Source organism: Boleophthalmus pectinirostris, unplaced genomic scaffold, assembly GCF_026225935.1.
Source record: "Boleophthalmus pectinirostris isolate CB_2022bp ecotype Guang Dong unplaced genomic scaffold, ASM2622593v1 HiC_scaffold_14, whole genome shotgun sequence".
NCBI classification, from domain to species: Eukaryota; Metazoa; Chordata; class Actinopteri; order Gobiiformes; family Gobiidae; genus Boleophthalmus; species Boleophthalmus pectinirostris.
This window is the reverse complement of record NW_026571047.1, coordinates 14,086,893-14,106,108: the sequence shown is the minus strand read 5'-3', so window position 1 is coordinate 14,106,108 and position 19,216 is coordinate 14,086,893. Positions and strand designations below refer to the sequence as shown.

Below are 19,216 nucleotides of genomic sequence, written 5' to 3'. Positions count from 1 at the left end.
TGTTCTTTTTATTCATTTGCAATATCACACAACCTCCCACAGATATCTGATTAATACATTTATGCTCAAGGATTGTTTCTTTGTTACCAACAGTCCAACAGAAATGTAAAACTTATTCTTTAAACTTGGATCAGTAGCCTTGTCATCCTTTAATAGTAGGACAGCAATTTCTTTTTAGTCAAAAATGTCTTCACACAAGGTTTTGTCTCCTGTGGATACAACAACTAGGCCAAGAATGAGTGGAAGAACAGAGAGAAGCAAAGAGGAGATCAAAGGAAGGAGACAAATGTTATTGGTTCTTAATAAGATTTTATCCTTGTTCCACACACTGAGAGCCTCCCAAAGCAGCAGTCAAAACAAGCTGCAGACAAAGTAGAAGAGGCAAAGGCAGTAAATGAATTGTATTTGATTGTTTGGAATGGGGAGGGACCAAGGGGTTGTAAAAAAAAAAAAAAAAAAAAAAAAAAAAAAAAAAAAAAGCCTTGTGCTGTATTCACGTGTGTTAAGGGAAAAAAAATGTTTCTTCCCATTGTCAGAATTGAATCTGTTGTATATGTCAGCCTTATTAGCTGTTGTATATGTCAAATGTCAACTCTGGCTCTAAAAACATATCCAACATTTTAGCAGTTTAGCAGTTATAAACAGAATAGAAACACACAAAAGGCTACTGTCTTAATAACACACACATTACTAATCACATATTCAGTTTATTATTGCACGCAATACATTATACTTTCAGCTATTACTAAGCTATTATTAGATTATGGTTCTTGTTGAGCTGTTATTATTATGCTATGAAATGCATTGTACCCTTGTATTTGGGTGGGTGGGCTTGCAATTTCTTGTGTTTTTGATGCAAAACACAGTAGCCTAATTAACTATATAACAATATAACCTAAATAAACCAGACTGACCTGTTAATTTAGACAAGCATGATATTGTAAATGAACGTTATTTCGTCATCATATACACCTGCTACGTGTTTACATGGGGTATTTGAACACAGCACGGGGTGAGGGGTGTGTGAGTGACAGCTGGGGGAGGGGGCGTGGTCAGTGCGCGCCAGACTAAACGGAGCAGGCAAACCAAAGCAAACGTGATTCTCCTGTCATCTGCACGGACCCTCCGACAGCCAGACAGAGGTACACGGACGCACGGACAAAGAGAGGACCGAGAGAAGACCCAGGAGCGACCATCTCCCGTGCCAGTGTCGCGCCGATACCGCCCACGTTTTGGGGATAGACGTATTACGCGCAGCCGTGGTGACAGACGGAACCCCCATAAGGTAAATATGATCAGTTTACTCTTTTTTCAGTCCGGTTTTGAATATGGAAAATGACAAGCGATGGCAAGAAATAACTGCAAAATGTCTTCATTTTCTGGTCAGAGAAATGCCACATTTTATTGATTAATTGCGTTTTTTCATATCAAAACTTTTGGATAATTCTATCTAAATCCTGTAATTAATAAATTACTAAAAAATAAAAAATTAAAAATACGCCTTTTTCGTCAGTGGGGTTAATTACCTGGTCTAAATGAAGATCTGATAATTACTGTTTTAGAAATGCACATTGTTGCAATCCATCAAAAGTCCCCAAGCATAATTGTACATATTATAATATGTGAGCATTTACATGTAGGCTGCAAATGTTAATAAGCATTAGTTTTGTTTAAAGGGAAGACATTCTAGAGTACAGATTCTAAATTGTATGTATAGCCTAGTTAAATACTAGCTGATTTATCTCTGCAAACAAATATGAACAATGGAATCAAATGTAGTAATAAAAAATATAGTATGTTTTCCACCAAACATAAAACACTCAGAACAGTGCATCTGGTTTGTTATTGTGATAACAAATAAGTACTATAGTAAAATACATACTAGTACTCTGTTTCCAAAAATTTGATACTGTTACTGAATTGATTGAATTTGAGCCTATAGGTAGATTTGTATTGCTTTATTGTGCACCTCTGTACCTCTCATTGGAAATTTCCTCTTTCTTGTGACCATTCACTGTAAAATGTAAATATTAATGAGCACTCAGTTAACTCTGATGACCCTGATAGTAACACATGTAGTAATAGTATATGGCTATGAAGTCAGTTCCTTATGAAATCCCTATAAAATCCTTTCATCTTCATAAATAAAGTTTGTTATTAAATATGTACAAATAATGAAACCTTTGGGGATTTTCCTATTTTGTTACATTTAATTTACCACTGCATTATGTTTACCTTGTTCCAAATCTGCAGAGATAAGATGGCTACGTCCTCTTTCTATTTCCCCACTTTGACAATAGACATTTTTATTCTCGGCGTCAAAGGTGGTTTTCCTAAACCGTCTGCCTCCTGACCTCGTCTGATTCTCTTTCCAAAATCTCAAATAAATCTCAAGGTAGCCACAGAATTAATGTGGCAGACATTTTATAAGGTTGGGAAAGCCCACATGTCCTTGTTCAGCACAGTCTTTCCAAGTATCAACTTAGGACTACAGTGATTGTGATTTAAAACTCCTATATTACACAAAATGTATTCTCATGAGATTTAAATCATGTTATAATGCTGTTACCTCATTAAAAACATACTTGGAATTATGTTTGTTCCATTCACATGTTTGAGGAATCCTGTTTTATTAGACGGTCTGCATCCCCAAAGCTCAAAATGCTCTGTTCCACCTTGTGATGTCATGAAATTTTCAGCTACCTTTTATCTTAAGTTCAGTAAAGGTTGACAATTCCAGGGCTGAAATCATCCAATTGATTCCAGTAAAAGTGGATGGAGTTTAAAACACAGTGGAGCACTTCCTGTTTTATCACATGACATCACAAGGTGGAACAGAGTGTTTTTCGTTTGAGAGAACATGCAGGGTTTGTGTGTTAAACATGTGTGAATCAACCACACCTCCAGGTATGTTTGTGATGAGGAAACAACAGTATGAAATAGATCAGAAAATGAAGTAACAAAACTATTTTTGCTTTTTATTTTTTATTTTTTTACATTGATCTGGGTGAACAAAGAATGTTTTTGAGACATTTAAGAAATCAGTATCACTGTAACATAACACATGCATGGACTCAGTGGGATATTGCATCTTTTAATTAGTTTTGTTTATAAATAGGTACTTGTGTTGTTAACAGTTTCTACTAATGAGTTACAGATCAATGTGCACTAGGCTGCTGTAGTATGCATAAAGTGGAGCCAGCTAAAGACTGTAAAGACTGCATGAGAACACATGGGACTAGTGACTGTAGGTCACAATCTGTACTTTGTAACATTGTAATTTGTATGAGCAGGTAATGACTATAAAAACCCATATGCTGAGGATCAACAGCTCTGAGGATGTCTTTGCACATCTTCAGTGAATTGACAGATATTCAATTACATTTAATTGTCACTGTTCAGTAATATAATTTTAGTATTCAACTCCCACCTTTATTATTTTCTGAAAATATATTCATAATTTAAATAGATTGGACTGCATTGTTTTGAAGAGATTATGTAACTGTGATTCTGATTAGGTTTGCAATATATGTTTTCAAATCAAGAATACCTAGAAGCATCACTATTAGTAGTATGAATGGCAAAAACAAGAACCACAAGCATTTCAGAATATTTATTTATTTATTTATTTATTTCATAAAGCATAAAAAGACATCTACAGTGTCACAACATCAAACACACAAGAAATGAATGAAAAGGAGCAGAAAGAAGAAAAAATCTTATGTTATCTGCCCCCCTTTCCTTTTTCAAGACAAAACATCAACACTGATCGTCACTAAACATTCCATATCAGTTCAGGCACAATTACTGATCAATTGCAAACAGTAAATCTTCATTATTATACACAACTTAGTTTTCTTTTTCATACAGACACAGTGCATTCGATTTTATATGTTTTTTAAATGTCATCATTGTACTTGATTCTTTTATTTCTTTGTCAAGACTATTCCATAAGTGAACTCCTTTCACAGCGACACTTCGCTCCATAACCTTGGTTCTGAATCTGGGTTTTTTAAACATGTAGGTTCCTTTTAAATTGTAGTGGCTTGTTCTCATCTCAAACAGTTTTTGAATATTTACAGGTAATAAATTACACTTTGCTTTATACATGACTTTGAGGATACTTAAGTCAACAATATCCTGCATTTTCAACACTTTAAGTTGAACAAATATTGGGTTGGATGGCTCTCTACAATGACTGTTGGTGATGATCTCAAGGCCCTTTTTTGTAAAATAAATAAAGGTTGTAGGTAAGTTTTACATGTTGAACCCCAAATTTCCACACAGTACATCAGATATGGTACAATTATAGAGTTATACAAAGTTAATAATGCTGTACTATTTAGTGAGAACTTTATTTTATGCAGAACAGCAATGGCTTTGGAAATGTTGCCTTTTGTGTAATTTATATGAGATCTCCAGTTTAGACCTTCATCAATCATAACTCCTAAAAATTTAGTTTCATTTACTCTTTGAATTTGTATCCCATCTATTTCTAAAGTTATGTTGTCTTTTTTCTTTTTATCATTAAATAAAATGAAATTTGTTTTTTTAACATTCATTATCAATCCATTTAAATCAAACCAATATTTAACTTTTCTTAGCTCTTTGTTAACTTTACTTGTGACCTCTTTTATGTCTTTTCCAGAGTAAAATAATGTTGTGTCATCAGCAAATAGAATTTTCCCAAGCTCAGAAACTTTAACAAAATCATTCATATACAATATAAATAATTTGGGCCTAAGAATCGAGCCTTGGGGCACACCCAAAGAGAATATGTTTGTATAGTTCCAAACTTCAGGGTTAACTTTTTTGTATTTAAATGTTTACAGAGAAAATTCTAGTTACCTATCTAATAGACTCTAACATTTAAGACTCAATTTCAATACTAAGGAATATACTCTGATATACTGATTCCAATTTCCAAATCATGATATAAAACACTCTTTATTTGCACAATAGAATGTGATTTTCAACAGTAAGTAATAGTACTTTGTTTTATTTTGCCATGTGGCCTTATATCTGTGTAATCTCTCAGTTGTCCAGGTATAGGTTCCATAGTGGTCCATTATACTTGTTCTGATATAGCTCAAGATCAGTCTTAAGCTGTTCAGTAAAGGTTTGTTTCTGTTCTTTGAATGTGACTTTTAAGTGTTGATGCCTGCTTAAATTAGCATCTAGTTTAAGTATCGATTGTTAGTATCAGATTTTTTATACTTTTGACAACCCTATCATGTAGTTGCAGTCTTTGTGATTTTTGATTCAAATATATATTGTGCTGCCCTACTGTCGCTACATTTTGGTTTCTTTCATTTTTGTGTTACATTCTCTTAAACCCAAATATGAATCAGTGGGCAGATGGCAGTAGCCGTGTGTAGCAGACCTCACTCCTCTTAGCCTGCCTCTCGGGATGTCCCAGCAGCAGACAGGCCTGGATAAGCAGGTGGTGTGTGTGTGTGTGTGTGTGTGTGTGTGTGTGCGCGTGCGTGTGTGTGTGTGTGTGTGTGGACAGGGGCACAGGGTTAAGCCTCCAAACACAATGTCACTACAATAAAGTGGCACACACTGGCTCCACTATGTCCAGGTTTTGCCCAGTGTGGGTTTGAGGACATGAATCTAATCAGCATCCCGGAGTATGTGGATGGGTGGTGGGGTCATAAATCTCAGTATATGAGGTAATATAAAAGTATTCTTTGAAAATAACTTGGCATGAAGCATTCTTCTCCCAAAGTTAATTTTAGGCTAAACGGACTGATGTCTGTGTAATCCTGCATTTTAAGACTGGGCCCTGGTATTCTGGGCCTAGGCCCCTAAGCTTTGTATAATGCTCAGAGTACCCAATAACATGGGTACTAGACAAATCAATCTATTTACTATAGTGTTTCCTTCTCAATTATTACTATTAGACCTATATTTTTATGTTTTAATCATATTGATGCCCAAAATGCTTACGCACCTCCAGTAGGCCAAATACCTTTACTGGAATCATCTGACCATTTTTAAGATATCATCTCATTTCAACATTTTAGCCCAACCCAAAAAGGTGTTTTTTTTTTGTTTTTTTCAATTCACATAATTCCAATTATGGAAATCATACCGATTAAAACCATACTTTGGAACATTCTCCATGGAGATACATTTTACACTATACACCAATTATAGCCAAAGGAAAACATTTCCATTGCATCTTATTTGATCTGGAGGAGGAGATGTTTCTCCTCTTCAAATAAGAGTCAGGTTTGTGGAGATGCAAGTCAGCTCACACGTTGTTATATTGTAGTATTCTGTGCAATAAAAACTTTTTTTTTTTTTTTAAGCAAACATGCTTTTATTCTATTTTTATTAAAAAGTTACATAATGTGGCTTCAAGGAAACTTGGCCATTATCAGGAATTAAACCCAGTCTGCCCAGTGACAACTAAACCATGGTATATAAAAATGTCAGAAACACACCCAGGGCATGACTATAGTGAACAGTAGACTAGTGATAAAGCACAAATAGCTCTACCACCTTGACCACCTTTGTACCTACCTGCTCTATACTGCCTATTGACTTTTAACCTGCAGACTTTCTCATTGTTCTCACTGACATAAATTCTACTTTGAAGTGTCACCATTATTGTGTAGGTTGTGTAGGCGTCTGAAGCACCTGTCAGTCTAGATAATTGCCTGTTCAGAAATAGGACTTCTTTTCTAATTACCTGTTTCCATTGTTTGTCCACATTCTGCTAATCTCTAAAGGCCACACACGTCACTTATCCTCACAAACAATATTTAAAAGAGGATTTTTATTGTTACTCTGCCTCTTGTACCCAAATGCTTTTCTGTACACCTCATCCTCTTGTTGTAGTTGAGTTTAATCTGCCACCACTTTCTAATCTCCTCCATTGTATTGTGTGAAATCCTCAGAGATGCACAGCCCAGAACCAGTGTTGCATCTCAAATCAAGGAGGCTGCGTAATACCACCATATGGCTGCAGCTGGAACAACCTTAAGTATTGTGGCAATAGGCAGAGGGAGATGTCCACTAAGCCCCTCACTCACTCAGTGTGTAATTAGAAAGAGTTCGACAGAGAGGAAAAAGGTCAGGATGTGGGCCAAGTGTATCAGGACAGACAGGCGCTTTCTGGAAGTATATAGATTGGACTGGTAGAGGGATAGTGCTGCTCTTAGGGGTTTAATGAGGCATGTGAGAGCCAGGAAACTGCTTAAAACTGAAATAAAATGAATACTGGAAATAGAGACCAACTGTTTCATATGGCATCAAAATGGAATGAAAAATGTGTGTGTAGTGTTATTGTATCTATTAATGTTATCCTTTGAACACTACAGCACCATTCTCAAAATTCAGCAGATTTTTCTTACTTATAGTAGTTATAACACTTGGTTTGATCCTGTTCTAGTCCTGCAATAGTCCTGGTTTAGTTCCAGATCTACTCCCAGTTTAGTATGTGAAGTTATATCTGAAAGCCCTAATTATTACCAGACTATATGTGAACCATGAAATGATCAATCCTCCATCTCTCTGAACTCACATATTTTGCCTGTGAATGTGCAGAACCACATCTTGGCACGTCCCTTTCAGTGCTTCCTCTAATGTGTTGAATGGATTATTGGAAGTGTCTCTGGTCAGATCCCTGTTGAAAGCAAAGGCATGCTGCTGATGGAGCAGAATCCATTATGGTTTTATCATCAATGTCCAGTACAGCAACCACCATTATGAGGGGTGAGGGTCACACCACCACCTCACTCTGGTCTTTTATGGACAACATTATTACAAAATGCAGCTGACACGGTTGTTATGGCAGTGTAGTTGATAATATTGGATCTATGGCGTTAGACCTAAGGCTTTGCTGATCACACAAAAACATATATATACATTTAAAAAAAATATATAATAATATATATATATATATATATATATATATATATATATATATATATATACATATATATATATATATATTCACCTATTGAATTGCTTAAAACAGCTCTTCCCAATGAATCAGGGTAATTAGGAAGTTTTAGAATGTTTGGAATGGTATAGAACTTTGGATTTTTCCATAGACTTTGACAGTTTACAAAGGGTATGAATAATTTTGGACATGCCACTTTTTGTTCAAATGTAAATAAAAGCTGAGAAATATTTTTTCCACAATGATGCCTCTTGTACATTGTCTTATTATCTTCTGGGAGACACCTGTGTGTGTGCGTGCGTGTGTGTATATGTATATGTGTGTGTGTGTGTGTGTGTGTGTATATATATATATATATATATATATATATATATATATATATATATATATATATATATATATATATATATATATATATATATATATATATATATATATATATATATATATATATATATATATATATATATATATATATATATATATTATATATATATATATATATATATATATATATATATATATATATATATATATATATATATATATATATATATATTATATATATATACATATATATATATAAAATGTGTTTCTCACCTTCCACGGTGGTAGGTCTCTCTCACCCTCATTCAGCTCGGGTCCTCTACCAGAGGCCTGGGAGCTTGAGAGTTCTGCGCAGTATCTTTGCTGTTCCCCAGTACTGCACTTTTCTGGACTGAGATGTCCATTGTTTTTCCCGGTATCTGTTGTAGCCACTCTTTCCAGTTTGGGGGTTACAGCCCCGAGTGCTCCGATCACCACAGGCACCACTGATGCCTTTACTTTCCAGGCTCTCTCCAGCTCTTCCTTGAGCCCCTGGTATTTCTCTAGCTTCTCGTGTTCCTTTTTCCTGATATTACCATCGCTTGGTATTGCGATGTCCACCACCACGGCTCTGCTCTGTTTCTTATCCACCACCACTATGTCTGGTTGATTCGCCATCACCATTCTGTCAGTCTGTATCTGGAAGTCCCACAGGATCTTGGCTTGGTTGTTCTCCACAACCTTTGGAGGTGTTTCCCACCTTGATCCTGGGGTCTCCAGCCCAAACTCTGCACAGATGTTTCTGTACACTATGCCCGCAACTTGGTTATGTCGCTCCATGTATGCTTTCCCTGCCAGCATCTTACACCCTGCAGTTATGTGCTGGACTGTCTCAGGAGCCTCTTTGCACAGTCTACACCGTGGGTCTTGTCTGGTGTGGTAGATCTGGGCCTCTATTGCTCGAGTGCCCAGGGCCTGCTCCTGAGCAGCCAGGATCAGTGCCTCTGTGCTGTCCTTCAGACCAGCCCTCTCAAGCCATTGGTAGGATTTCTTGATATCAGCCACTTCAGTTATGTTCCGGTGGTACGCCCCATGTAGGGGTTTGTCCTGCCATGATGGTCCCTCCAGCACCTCTTCCTCTGGACCCCACTGTCTGAGACATTCTCTGAGCACCTCATCTGCCGGGGCCTTGTCCTTGATGTACTCAAGGAGCTTGGATGTTTCATCCTGGACAGTGGTTCCCACACTCACTAGTCCTCGGCCCCCTTCCTTCCGGCCTGCGTACAGTCTCAGGGTGCTGGATTTGGGATGGAACCCTCCATGCATGGTCAGGAGCTTTCGTGTCTTAACATCTGTGGTCTGTATCTCCTCCTTTGGCCAGCTTACAATCCCTGCAGGGTATCTGATCACTGGCAGGGCGTAGCTGTTGATTGCCTGCACCTTGTTCTTGCCATTGAGCTGGCTTCTAAGGACTTGCCTCACTCTTTGCAGGTATTTGGCCATAGCCGCTTTCCTTGTTGCCTCTTCAAGGTTGCCATTTGCTTGTGGGATACCAAGGTACTTGTAACTGTCTCTTTATATATATATATATATATATATATATATATATATATATATATATATATATATATATATATATATATATATATATAAATAAAAATGTGTTTCTCACCTTCCACGGTGGTAGGTCTCTCTCACCCTCATGAGCTCGGGTCCTCTACCAGAGGCCTGGGAGCTTGAGAGTTCTGCGCAGTATCTTTGCTGTTCCCAGTACTGCACTTTTCTGGACTGAGATGTCCGTTGTTTTCCCGGTATCTGTTGTAGCCACTCTTCCAGTTTGGGGTTACAGCCCCGAGTGCTCCGATCACCACAGGCACCACTGATGCCTTTACTTTCCAGGCTCTCTCCAGCTCTTCCTTGAGCCCCTGGTATATATATATATATATATATATATATATATATATATATATATATATATATATATATATATATATATATATATATATATATATATATATATATGTGTGTGTGTGTACTGATTGATGGTAACTTTAACAAGCATCCTATTTCCTTATTACAATGATACTATTACTGGGTTTCCAATAATATTTCAAACAGATGGTAGCAACTTAAATTTATATACTGATAAAATGTAGTGTCAGTACTACTGATACTACATAAAATGCTGATTTTTGTGGTAATGCAGCAAGTTCTTGGGCCTAGTCACTATTAGAATGATCAGGTTCAACATTCATCAATATACCTTTTATAATGGGATACCAGTTTCTAATAAATGGACAACTGTCTAACTTGATTGATCGCCAACATGAACAACAATACATAATATATTGTATTCAGTATCAGTGCATTTTATCTCAGTCTCTTGTGGTAGTTTCCTACTCCGAGGTGCAATCTCTTTTTCTGCAGAGCCAGGACATTTGAATTTGATGGGCCGTGAAATTGTTTGTGATCGGTTGTATGTCTGTTAGTGGTTCCTTTGTGAATGATGGTGCAGCCCTCCTCACACAGGATAAAGTGGGATGAGATCTCCTCGACCTGAAAAAGGACAAGTCAAGTGGGATCAAAGGTATAAATTGAACTGTGAAAATTTAATGCCATTGTTTAATATTTATAGAATTTTAAATTATTGTTCACTTAGTAGTGGAGGTTTCATATTTCATTATTTCTACAGCTCAGTTTACAGTCATGCTAATTAAAGTTGCACTATGTAACTTTTCTGGTAAAGGGTCTGCCTCCTGCTTGTCTCCAAGGAAATATTATTGCTTTGTCTAGAATGTTCCTAATTAAACATTTAACACTGCTAGCAGCTAGCAGTCTCACCTCACTACAAGAAGGTTCTGGGTTCCACTCCCATGATGTCCAGGCCTTTCTGTACTGATTTTGTATGTTCTCCCTGTGTCTTGGTTGGTTTCCTTTGAGCTCTCCAGTTTCCCTATCAACCCAAAGTGTGAATAATACGTCAGATCCTCTGATAGCTCCCTGCACTGCAGCATTAAGGATGGGTCAAATGCAGAGGACCAATGTCCGTAGGGGACAAGTAAAGCGTACACTACCTTACCTTACATATCTGACACTTATTCATATAGAGGTGTTTTAGTGCTAAAATATATTTAAAATTATGTATTCTTACACTGGGACAGCTCACCTCCTAACCCTAAGGAGATTTGAAAACTTTTGTCTTTCTTTAATTATTTCAACTCTCTCCATATGTAAAGCTGTGACTGTGGTGTTGCCATGGAGATGAGCAAGGAAAAGTGGCCTGGATTGTCTGACCCCATCAGCTCACACAATATGAGGAGATGAGAGGGATTATTAATTATAGTGAAACGAGAGTTGTGATGGGCTGAGCAATGCTATGACAGCAAGAGAAGTCTTTTGTATTTTTCCCATAGAAATAATACTCTTCACTTACCAGCAACAATGTTGTTTTCTTGTTATATGCTCGGAACAAACTACCAAACAACAGCTATAGTTTGAATTTTGTGCACTGGTCATTATAATAAACCTCATTTCATTTCTTTGCACTCATTGAAATCTATGTACTGTAATGTATTCATTGGCTACACTATCTGCTTATAGGTGGTATTTTGAGGACTTTTTAACATTCAGATATAATATTTTGTTTTGAACTGTTCATTACTATAGCAATGCATAGCATTTTTTTTAATTATCCTGAATCCCAAGGATATTTATGTAAAATATTTGGAATTTGGAGGTATGTAGTAGTGTTGTCATGATACAAAAATTTCAAATTCGATTTTCATACTAAAGAATTAATTTAATATTCGATACAAATTGTGGTACCACAATGAAGTAGTAGTAGAATTTAATTTCTTACAAAATAATAGTACTTTATTATTCATGAGATCTTGCACTAGTTCTGATTAAGCTTAAAATCAGACTAAAACAGTTCAGAAAATTTGAAATTTCATCCTCTTAATCCGATTTTTTGCAGTATTGATACTTTCTCGTGAGTATCTATCTTCGCTTTGGCTATAGTATTGATTAGTATCTGATTTTCAGTACTTCTGACAATCCTTGTACACATGAAGTAGTCTGCTTTTGATCATGTCTGACCAAAGTATCTTGTCCTTATTGTCATGCACATTTTCATTGCTAGGAAATGGAAAAATTAACAAAGGATAAGCAGTTGCATTCATATTCTACCACCTACACTGTAATTGAACTCTCATCTAAAACAGTGTTGGTGTTTTGTGCTTTATTTTTCAGAACCACATGGCTTTTTAAATCTTCTGCAGAGAAGAACACCATTCTTCAACTGTTGTGGTCATTTTCCCTCTCCTGGTTTTTCCTATTGCTCTGAATGATTGAAGCCATGCCTGTTGTGCATGCAACCACAGGTACAGCCAGGCTCTTTAGTCCTCTCTGCTGCAGTTTATAACCCTATGAATAATACATGGGGCAATATTTCAAGCATGCATTACTGTTACTTGGCCTGTTATGGCTGCTTAGGTCCAGATGTCGTGTTTAGTAGCTGTACCTCTGTTGAATGTTGATATTTTTCAGGGCTGCACGAGACACTGGCTGTTCTCACCTCTCAGCTCCACCCCGATGCCAGACACAAAGAAGATCTGTCCTTCCTCAAAGATGTTTTAAGTGAAAAGAGCCTTGCTTATCTTATGAAGGTACAGCAAACCCATCTAAAACAACCCAGGACTAAATCAGGTCTAATCATGTTTCCTCGACTCACAGTGGTAACACAGCATCTTGAGAACCACTTTAGACCTACTTTATCATTAATGTTGCCTGTTTTTACAGATCCATGAAAAATTAAAGCAGTATGAAAAACTTGGTCCAGAACCAGTCTTGGACAGTGCCTCCTGCCTGGCAGAAGATGTAAGTGTAGTCAATTTAGTGATCATAGTAAGTCAACACTGTAATAATAATCTTAATCAAATCTGCAGCTGACTGAAGATCTCCAGAACGGACCTCTGGACAATGATGAAAGAGAGCTGCTCCTACTTCTCAGTGCTCCTCACCTCAAGGTACAGCTTGAGACAGTGCCAGTATTGGCATTGGTGAAATTGGAGGTTTTATAATATTGAGGGTGATATTATTTCCCCAGTATATGTGTGCTTATGTCTCATTTCCAATTTGTGAATCAGATTTGTCTTAAATAAAGGAGCAACTGGGCAAAAAACATGGCTGCATGTTTAAACAATACATACATTATTACAAATAAATACATTTTATTGTTTTTAAATGTGCGAATTTTACTGTACTTTAACATACATTTGTGGGTCTTGTTATGGATTTTAATATTATCTTATTTTATTGGCCACAGCAGCAAGACAAATTTTGGATATTGTATCAAAATATAGATTCAAAATATCCATACTGTCCATATTAACAGTATGATTGGAATTGTTTAGATGGATTGTTTAGACTTATGTAATAAGGGACTTCCCTTATATGATCTTGTTTACCATATGCTGACTGAGTAGAATACTTGCTGTGTGAAATAGATAAAACATTTAAACATTTCCCATTTTTAATTAATCCTAGTTTTTATGGACTATACTAACAATATGTTGTCTATATTTACCACAGGCGGTGCTGTCAGCTCATGACACAGTGGCCCAGAAAAACTTTGACCCAGTGCTGCCCCCTCTCCCTGAAGAGTTGAACGATGACTTTGAGGAGGAGTCTGTGAAAATTGTCCGTTTGGTCAAAAACAAGGAGCCTCTGGTGAGTAGTAATATAGTAGTGAGTAGTAAAGTATTCGTAATTGCACATACATAAAGGGGATAATTGCTTTCTCACAACCAAACTACAGACATGTATCAGTTTGTTGTTAGGACTTGGATTGATCACCTTCATAACATTTTTGTTTTTAATCAGGGTGCCACTATTCGCAGAGATGAGGCCACTGGGGCTGTAATAGTGGCCCGAATCATGAGAGGAGGAGCAGCTGATCGCAGTGGTGATTTTTTATTTTTATTTAAGTTTTTGTTCATTTATGCGTTTCAAAGTGATGAAAAAATACTACTGTTGACAACTCATTACATAATATTATATGCTCTGAATAATGGTTTATTAAGAGCAAACTGAAGCGGTGAATAAACTATAAGCATGTATAGCAGTTCTACACTGCACTGTCTCTTGTACTACTGACAGAGGATTACGCTGTGTAACCCCTGGAACTGTCAACAAGAGATCAAGTTCTTGAGATTAGTGCTTTGAGATTGTATATTTTAAGATTACAGGTTGCTTGTGCTTGTGGTTTCCATGGTGATGTTTTGTATACGCTAATCTATATTATTTTCACTTTTCATTATTATCTTGTTGTGATTATTGTTGTTCCAGGTCTGGTGCATGTAGGAGACGAACTTCGAGAAGTAAATGGGAAGGTCATCACCCACAGACGACCAGACGAAATTAGCCAGATACTGGTAAATACGCTAGAAACATAGAAAAGAGCTGTTTATATATACACTTTTACTCACATATACTCTGTTACATTGCGATTTCGTAGTCCCAGTCCCAAGGAACTATCACATTGAAGATTGTACCAGCTGTAGCAGAAGAGGATCGACTTAAGGAGAGTAGGGTCGGCATCATTTTTATTAAATCTTTAGTTTGCTTTAAATCCAGTTTGTTTCCTACTAAGGATCAATAAAAGTATATATCTTTTAGGTTTACCTTCGAGCTCTGTTTGACTACACTCCGTTTGAGGACAAAGCCACCCCATGCCAAGAGGCAGGACTCCCTTTTAAGAGAGGGGACATTCTGCAGGTGGTGAGCCAGGAGGACACCACCTGGTGGCAGGCCAAGAAAGTTGGTGACAGTAACCTACGTGCTGCTCTTATTCCCTCAACTCAGTTTCAGGATAGGTACTGTTATATCGAACTTAAATCTAAATTTTTAAAAATACATAAATTGGTTTGGTTTTAAATTGGATGGTTTTCTTTTTCTCCCTCAGGCGTTTGAGATACAGGATGAAAATGGGTTCTTTTCCTCATCCCAACTCAATCAAAGTCCCCACATGTAAGACAATTTATAATGTACAATCACCAAACCACGCTCTGGGGCTCAGAGCACATTGTAATCTCATCTATCCAAGAAACAACAGATGAGATTATGAGAGAAGACTGTGGTTAATCTCTCAAAAGATACAGTTTCTTTTTGAGTTGGATCTAAAAATTTGATCCAGATTAGATTTAAGAAAGGTTCATTTTTCTGAAGACAATTGTTAAGGTGGGGGAAGAGGGACCCCAAAGCAGAATCAGAACACAGTCAAGTTTAAGCAGTTTATTGTACAAACGAAGGCAGGCTGAGGAAGCAGGGAGCTGGCCAACTTCTCCGGAGGCAACGGCAGACCACCAGGAGACACCTGGGAGAAAACAGGAGTAGGTAAATCCAGGGCAAACAATAAGCAAGACGGGAATAAATCCAAGAGCCTGGTCACGCTACAGAACAGGACAGAATTATCTGGCAAAGTGGTGATGAGAAGACCAGGACTAAATACTGAGGTAGATGAAGGGATTGATTGCAGGTGTGTCTCATCTGCTCCGGAAAAAGCCAGCCATGCCCCCTGCCACACTCAAGCTCTGAAACAGAAAAGGGAGGGGGAGAGAACAAAAACACAAATCCTAACAACAATAATATGAACATATTTGATATCTCCAGGAAATACTGCGGTGTCTTGATAGTTGTAGCAAAGATTGGGATGCACTCCCAAAAGTGTAAGAATTTTAATGTTATTTAAATTATGCTCCTGTTTCACAAATATTTCTGTCATTTGTCATCATGCTTGCCTCAGACGATCAGGCCGATAGAGGTAAGTCTTCAGATATGGAGTACAGAACAAGCTCATTATTCAACTCTTTGCTTTCATCCCCAGACCCCACAGCCAGTGTTTAGAGTTGTTTGACTAAAATCATAATGGATCATTTTGATGTTGCACATTGTGCAGTGAATTTATTTCCTGCACTGTGCTCTGTTTTGACAATGTCCTTGTTTGTCTCCCACAGAGGACTGTGACTGTGAGGCTGTTCTGAATGGGAAGGACTTAGGTGAGGAGGCCAGTGTTTTGCCCATGATAAGTATGGCTTCATTAACTGCTGCTGTTTGTGTGTGCCACATTTATTGAGATACTGAACCAGACTGAGTGCTATGTGAATACCATTCCCATACTTTAGTATACTTTTGTTTCAGCCTATAATTGAATTAAATAAAAGTGATTTAGTCACATGTATTATTGGATGTTATCAGTGCTTATATTCATCAGAGCAGATGCTATAAGTTACTGTAAATGTAGTGAGTCTTGTATTGTTGCTGCTGGTTCTTTTGTTGTTTATGAGCTTCATAGTGAAACATTGGTGAAGCTGTTCAGCCACTTCTTTGTCTCACATCCACGCTATTGTTTGTTTGGCGTTTTGTATGACACATTTTGTGGCTCAGTATGGAAGTCAGCTTTAGCTTTGTGGTCATGTAATGGTCCATATTGCTATTTGTTGCTTTGTAAGGTGTAGATGCATGGCTCTGTAGCTTCTCTTTCTATATATTGTAGTATATATATACTGCGTTGATCAGTTGATTCAGATGCTTAACGAATTGGTCTAATATGAGTTTAATATGAGCTGTAGTTTCTCCCAAGAGTAAGACAACTGCTGCCTTCTGTGGCCATTCTCTGTCATGGGATTTTTCTTCAGGTAATCATTTGTACTTGACATGGGAGGATAGTTTGTATTATACAGGAGCAATAAAATACCACTAGTGTAGATAAGTGACATAGTGGATAATTTTCTGTGGATGTGTGAGCACAGCCAGCCTGAGGAGAAGTCTACGCCTAAAGAAGGATCGTCAGGCTTCATCGGGAGATGCCCACACTCCAGAGGCCAATCACCTAAACTTCCTGATTTATGAGGAGGTTACACAGTATCTGCCACGCTCGGACGAGAACCCCCGCCTCATAGTGCTCATTGGTGAGATATCATAAAACTAGTACTTCATAGTGTAAGCAGCCTAATCCATAATCTGTTCATTCTTTTGTTATGGCAGGTTCACTGGGAGCGCGAACCACTGAGCTCAAACAGAAGGTCATAGCTGAAAATCCCAGGCGCTACGGCCTGGCTGTGCCACGTAAGTCTCTTATTGGTTTAGTTTACATTACCTTTTCCCGCCCCTATAATCTGACTCAAACTCACTGTGTAGATGTACAGAGACAGATGTGGCTGTGTAATCTACAGGATTAGAATTAATCTATTTTTCAAACATTGCACTCTCAGATGGCACTTTACCACTATTAATGTAAACAGCTTATAAGATTAAACAGGTTAGCTGGAATTGAATTATACTATAATATATTATTTAAGATATAGAACCTATGTATTATTAATTCTGTTTTAATCACCACTGTGGGTTAGACACCACTCGAGCCAGAAGGAGTCAGGAGAGAGAAGGAGTGGAGTACCACTTCATCAGCAGAGCAACATTCGAGGATGACATCCAGAGCGCCAAGTGAGTGTGGAAGCATCATCTTTTTCATCAATCAAATAACAGCAGCAGATGGTTTACAATGCAGGATTTAAGGAAAATAAGAGCTTTTCATTAACACTGTGTTCACCCATCTGCTTTCATACACTGGTGTTTTGTTGTATTGCAGATTTATTGAATATGGGGAGTATAAAGACAATCTCTACGGCACCAGTTTAGAGTCCATCCACAGAGTTCTGGCTCATAACAAAGTCTGTCTGGTGGATGTACAACCTGAGGTTTGTAATTCAGGCAGACTCTTTATTGAACTGTACTATGAATGGGCTCAGTTTGGCTCTTTAAAAACTTACTTTAGTTGAATCATGTGTATGCCAACATTTATTGTTTTCATGTTATAAATTATATTTAGGCATTAAAAACACTACGGACAGCTGAGTTCAAGCCGTATGTCATATTTGTCAGACCTCGTATCCTTGATAGTCAAAGGAAACTCCTCGGCTCCACTTCTTCTCTTTCTGCTGGAATAACGGTAAAAATTTTAACTATAAAATGTACCAGAACATAACTCTGGTTGCTCACTCCTCCATAATGGCTCTTTGTGTTTCTAAAGGAAGAGGACCTGATGGAGATGAAACAGTCAGCTGACCTCATTGACGAATGCTATGGTCATTGGGTGGACTATGTTCTGTTGAAGGAGGATGCTATGAGTGCCTTGATTGAGCTGCAGGTTGTGATGGAGCGGGTGCAGAGGGAGCCACAGTGGGTGCCTGTGTCCTGGCTCCAGAGCTAGCCCCTCCATGCTCCCATTGCTCAATTTGTGCCAAAATAGACCGTTACAGTGCTGATATCGGCACCTCTGATTTAAATCAGTCATGTGAGACTTTGTGTTGTAATTTAAGACTTTCTGACACCAACACACAATTCACTTTCAGTAGTGATTTATGGGATTTTTTGGCCCTCCAGGACAATTTTCACCTCCAGTTACTTGGGATATACAACAAAAACTCGCTCGCCAGTTTACTTACAATTGGTATTTTTCTATGACAGAAAAAGTTTCTTTCTTGACACTAAGATTGAATAGAAAAAAAAACATACATATTGTGTCCAAAAAGAATTCAAAATGGGTCCATAATTTGAAGCATATTTTTTTCTTTTTACATTTTGTTTTTAGCAATTATCTTATTTTTATCCATTTTTATTGCCCACGATCTTCAAAGGTGCCAACATTAAAGGGCACCGAGATGTACTAATGACAATACGCTTTATTCTACCCGCTATTTTATTTGTGTAAACAACTAGCAAGGATTGGTGTTGTGAATAAAAATAGTGCTGAAATGTATCCACCCTGAGTAGGAGCAGCTTGTGCCAGACACATGGTTCATGCATGCAGTAGATATGTACAGTGCAAGATCAATGTTCACATAACCAGCTAAAATGAAATGTGCCATATTGTACAAAGTGTTGATGGTAAATAAAATCAAAAGGAAGTGAACAGAAAAAAGTAATAATGACTTC

At 37.4% G+C, this 19,216-nt stretch overlaps 1 protein-coding gene across 1 annotated transcript; it reads left to right on the top strand.

Moving 5' to 3' along the window:
- The first annotated feature begins 1,128 nt into the window (after nt 1-1,128).
- LOC110171044 (MAGUK p55 subfamily member 3-like) lies at nt 1,129-19,213 on the top strand. Its single transcript, XM_055149895.1, has 20 exons — nt 1,129-1,285; nt 12,473-12,603; nt 12,770-12,888; nt 13,022-13,099; nt 13,168-13,248; nt 13,814-13,951; nt 14,105-14,186; nt 14,570-14,655; nt 14,739-14,813; nt 14,900-15,096; nt 15,186-15,250; nt 16,026-16,043; nt 16,237-16,278; nt 16,846-16,917; nt 17,032-17,190; nt 17,267-17,347; nt 17,632-17,725; nt 17,871-17,979; nt 18,111-18,230; nt 18,312-19,213. The coding sequence occupies exons 2-20, from the start codon at nt 12,567-12,569 to the stop codon at nt 18,489-18,491; spliced, it is 1,833 nt and encodes a 610-aa protein (XP_055005870.1). The 5' UTR covers nt 1,129-1,285; nt 12,473-12,566; the 3' UTR covers nt 18,492-19,213.
- The last annotated feature ends 3 nt before the right edge of the window (nt 19,214-19,216 follow it).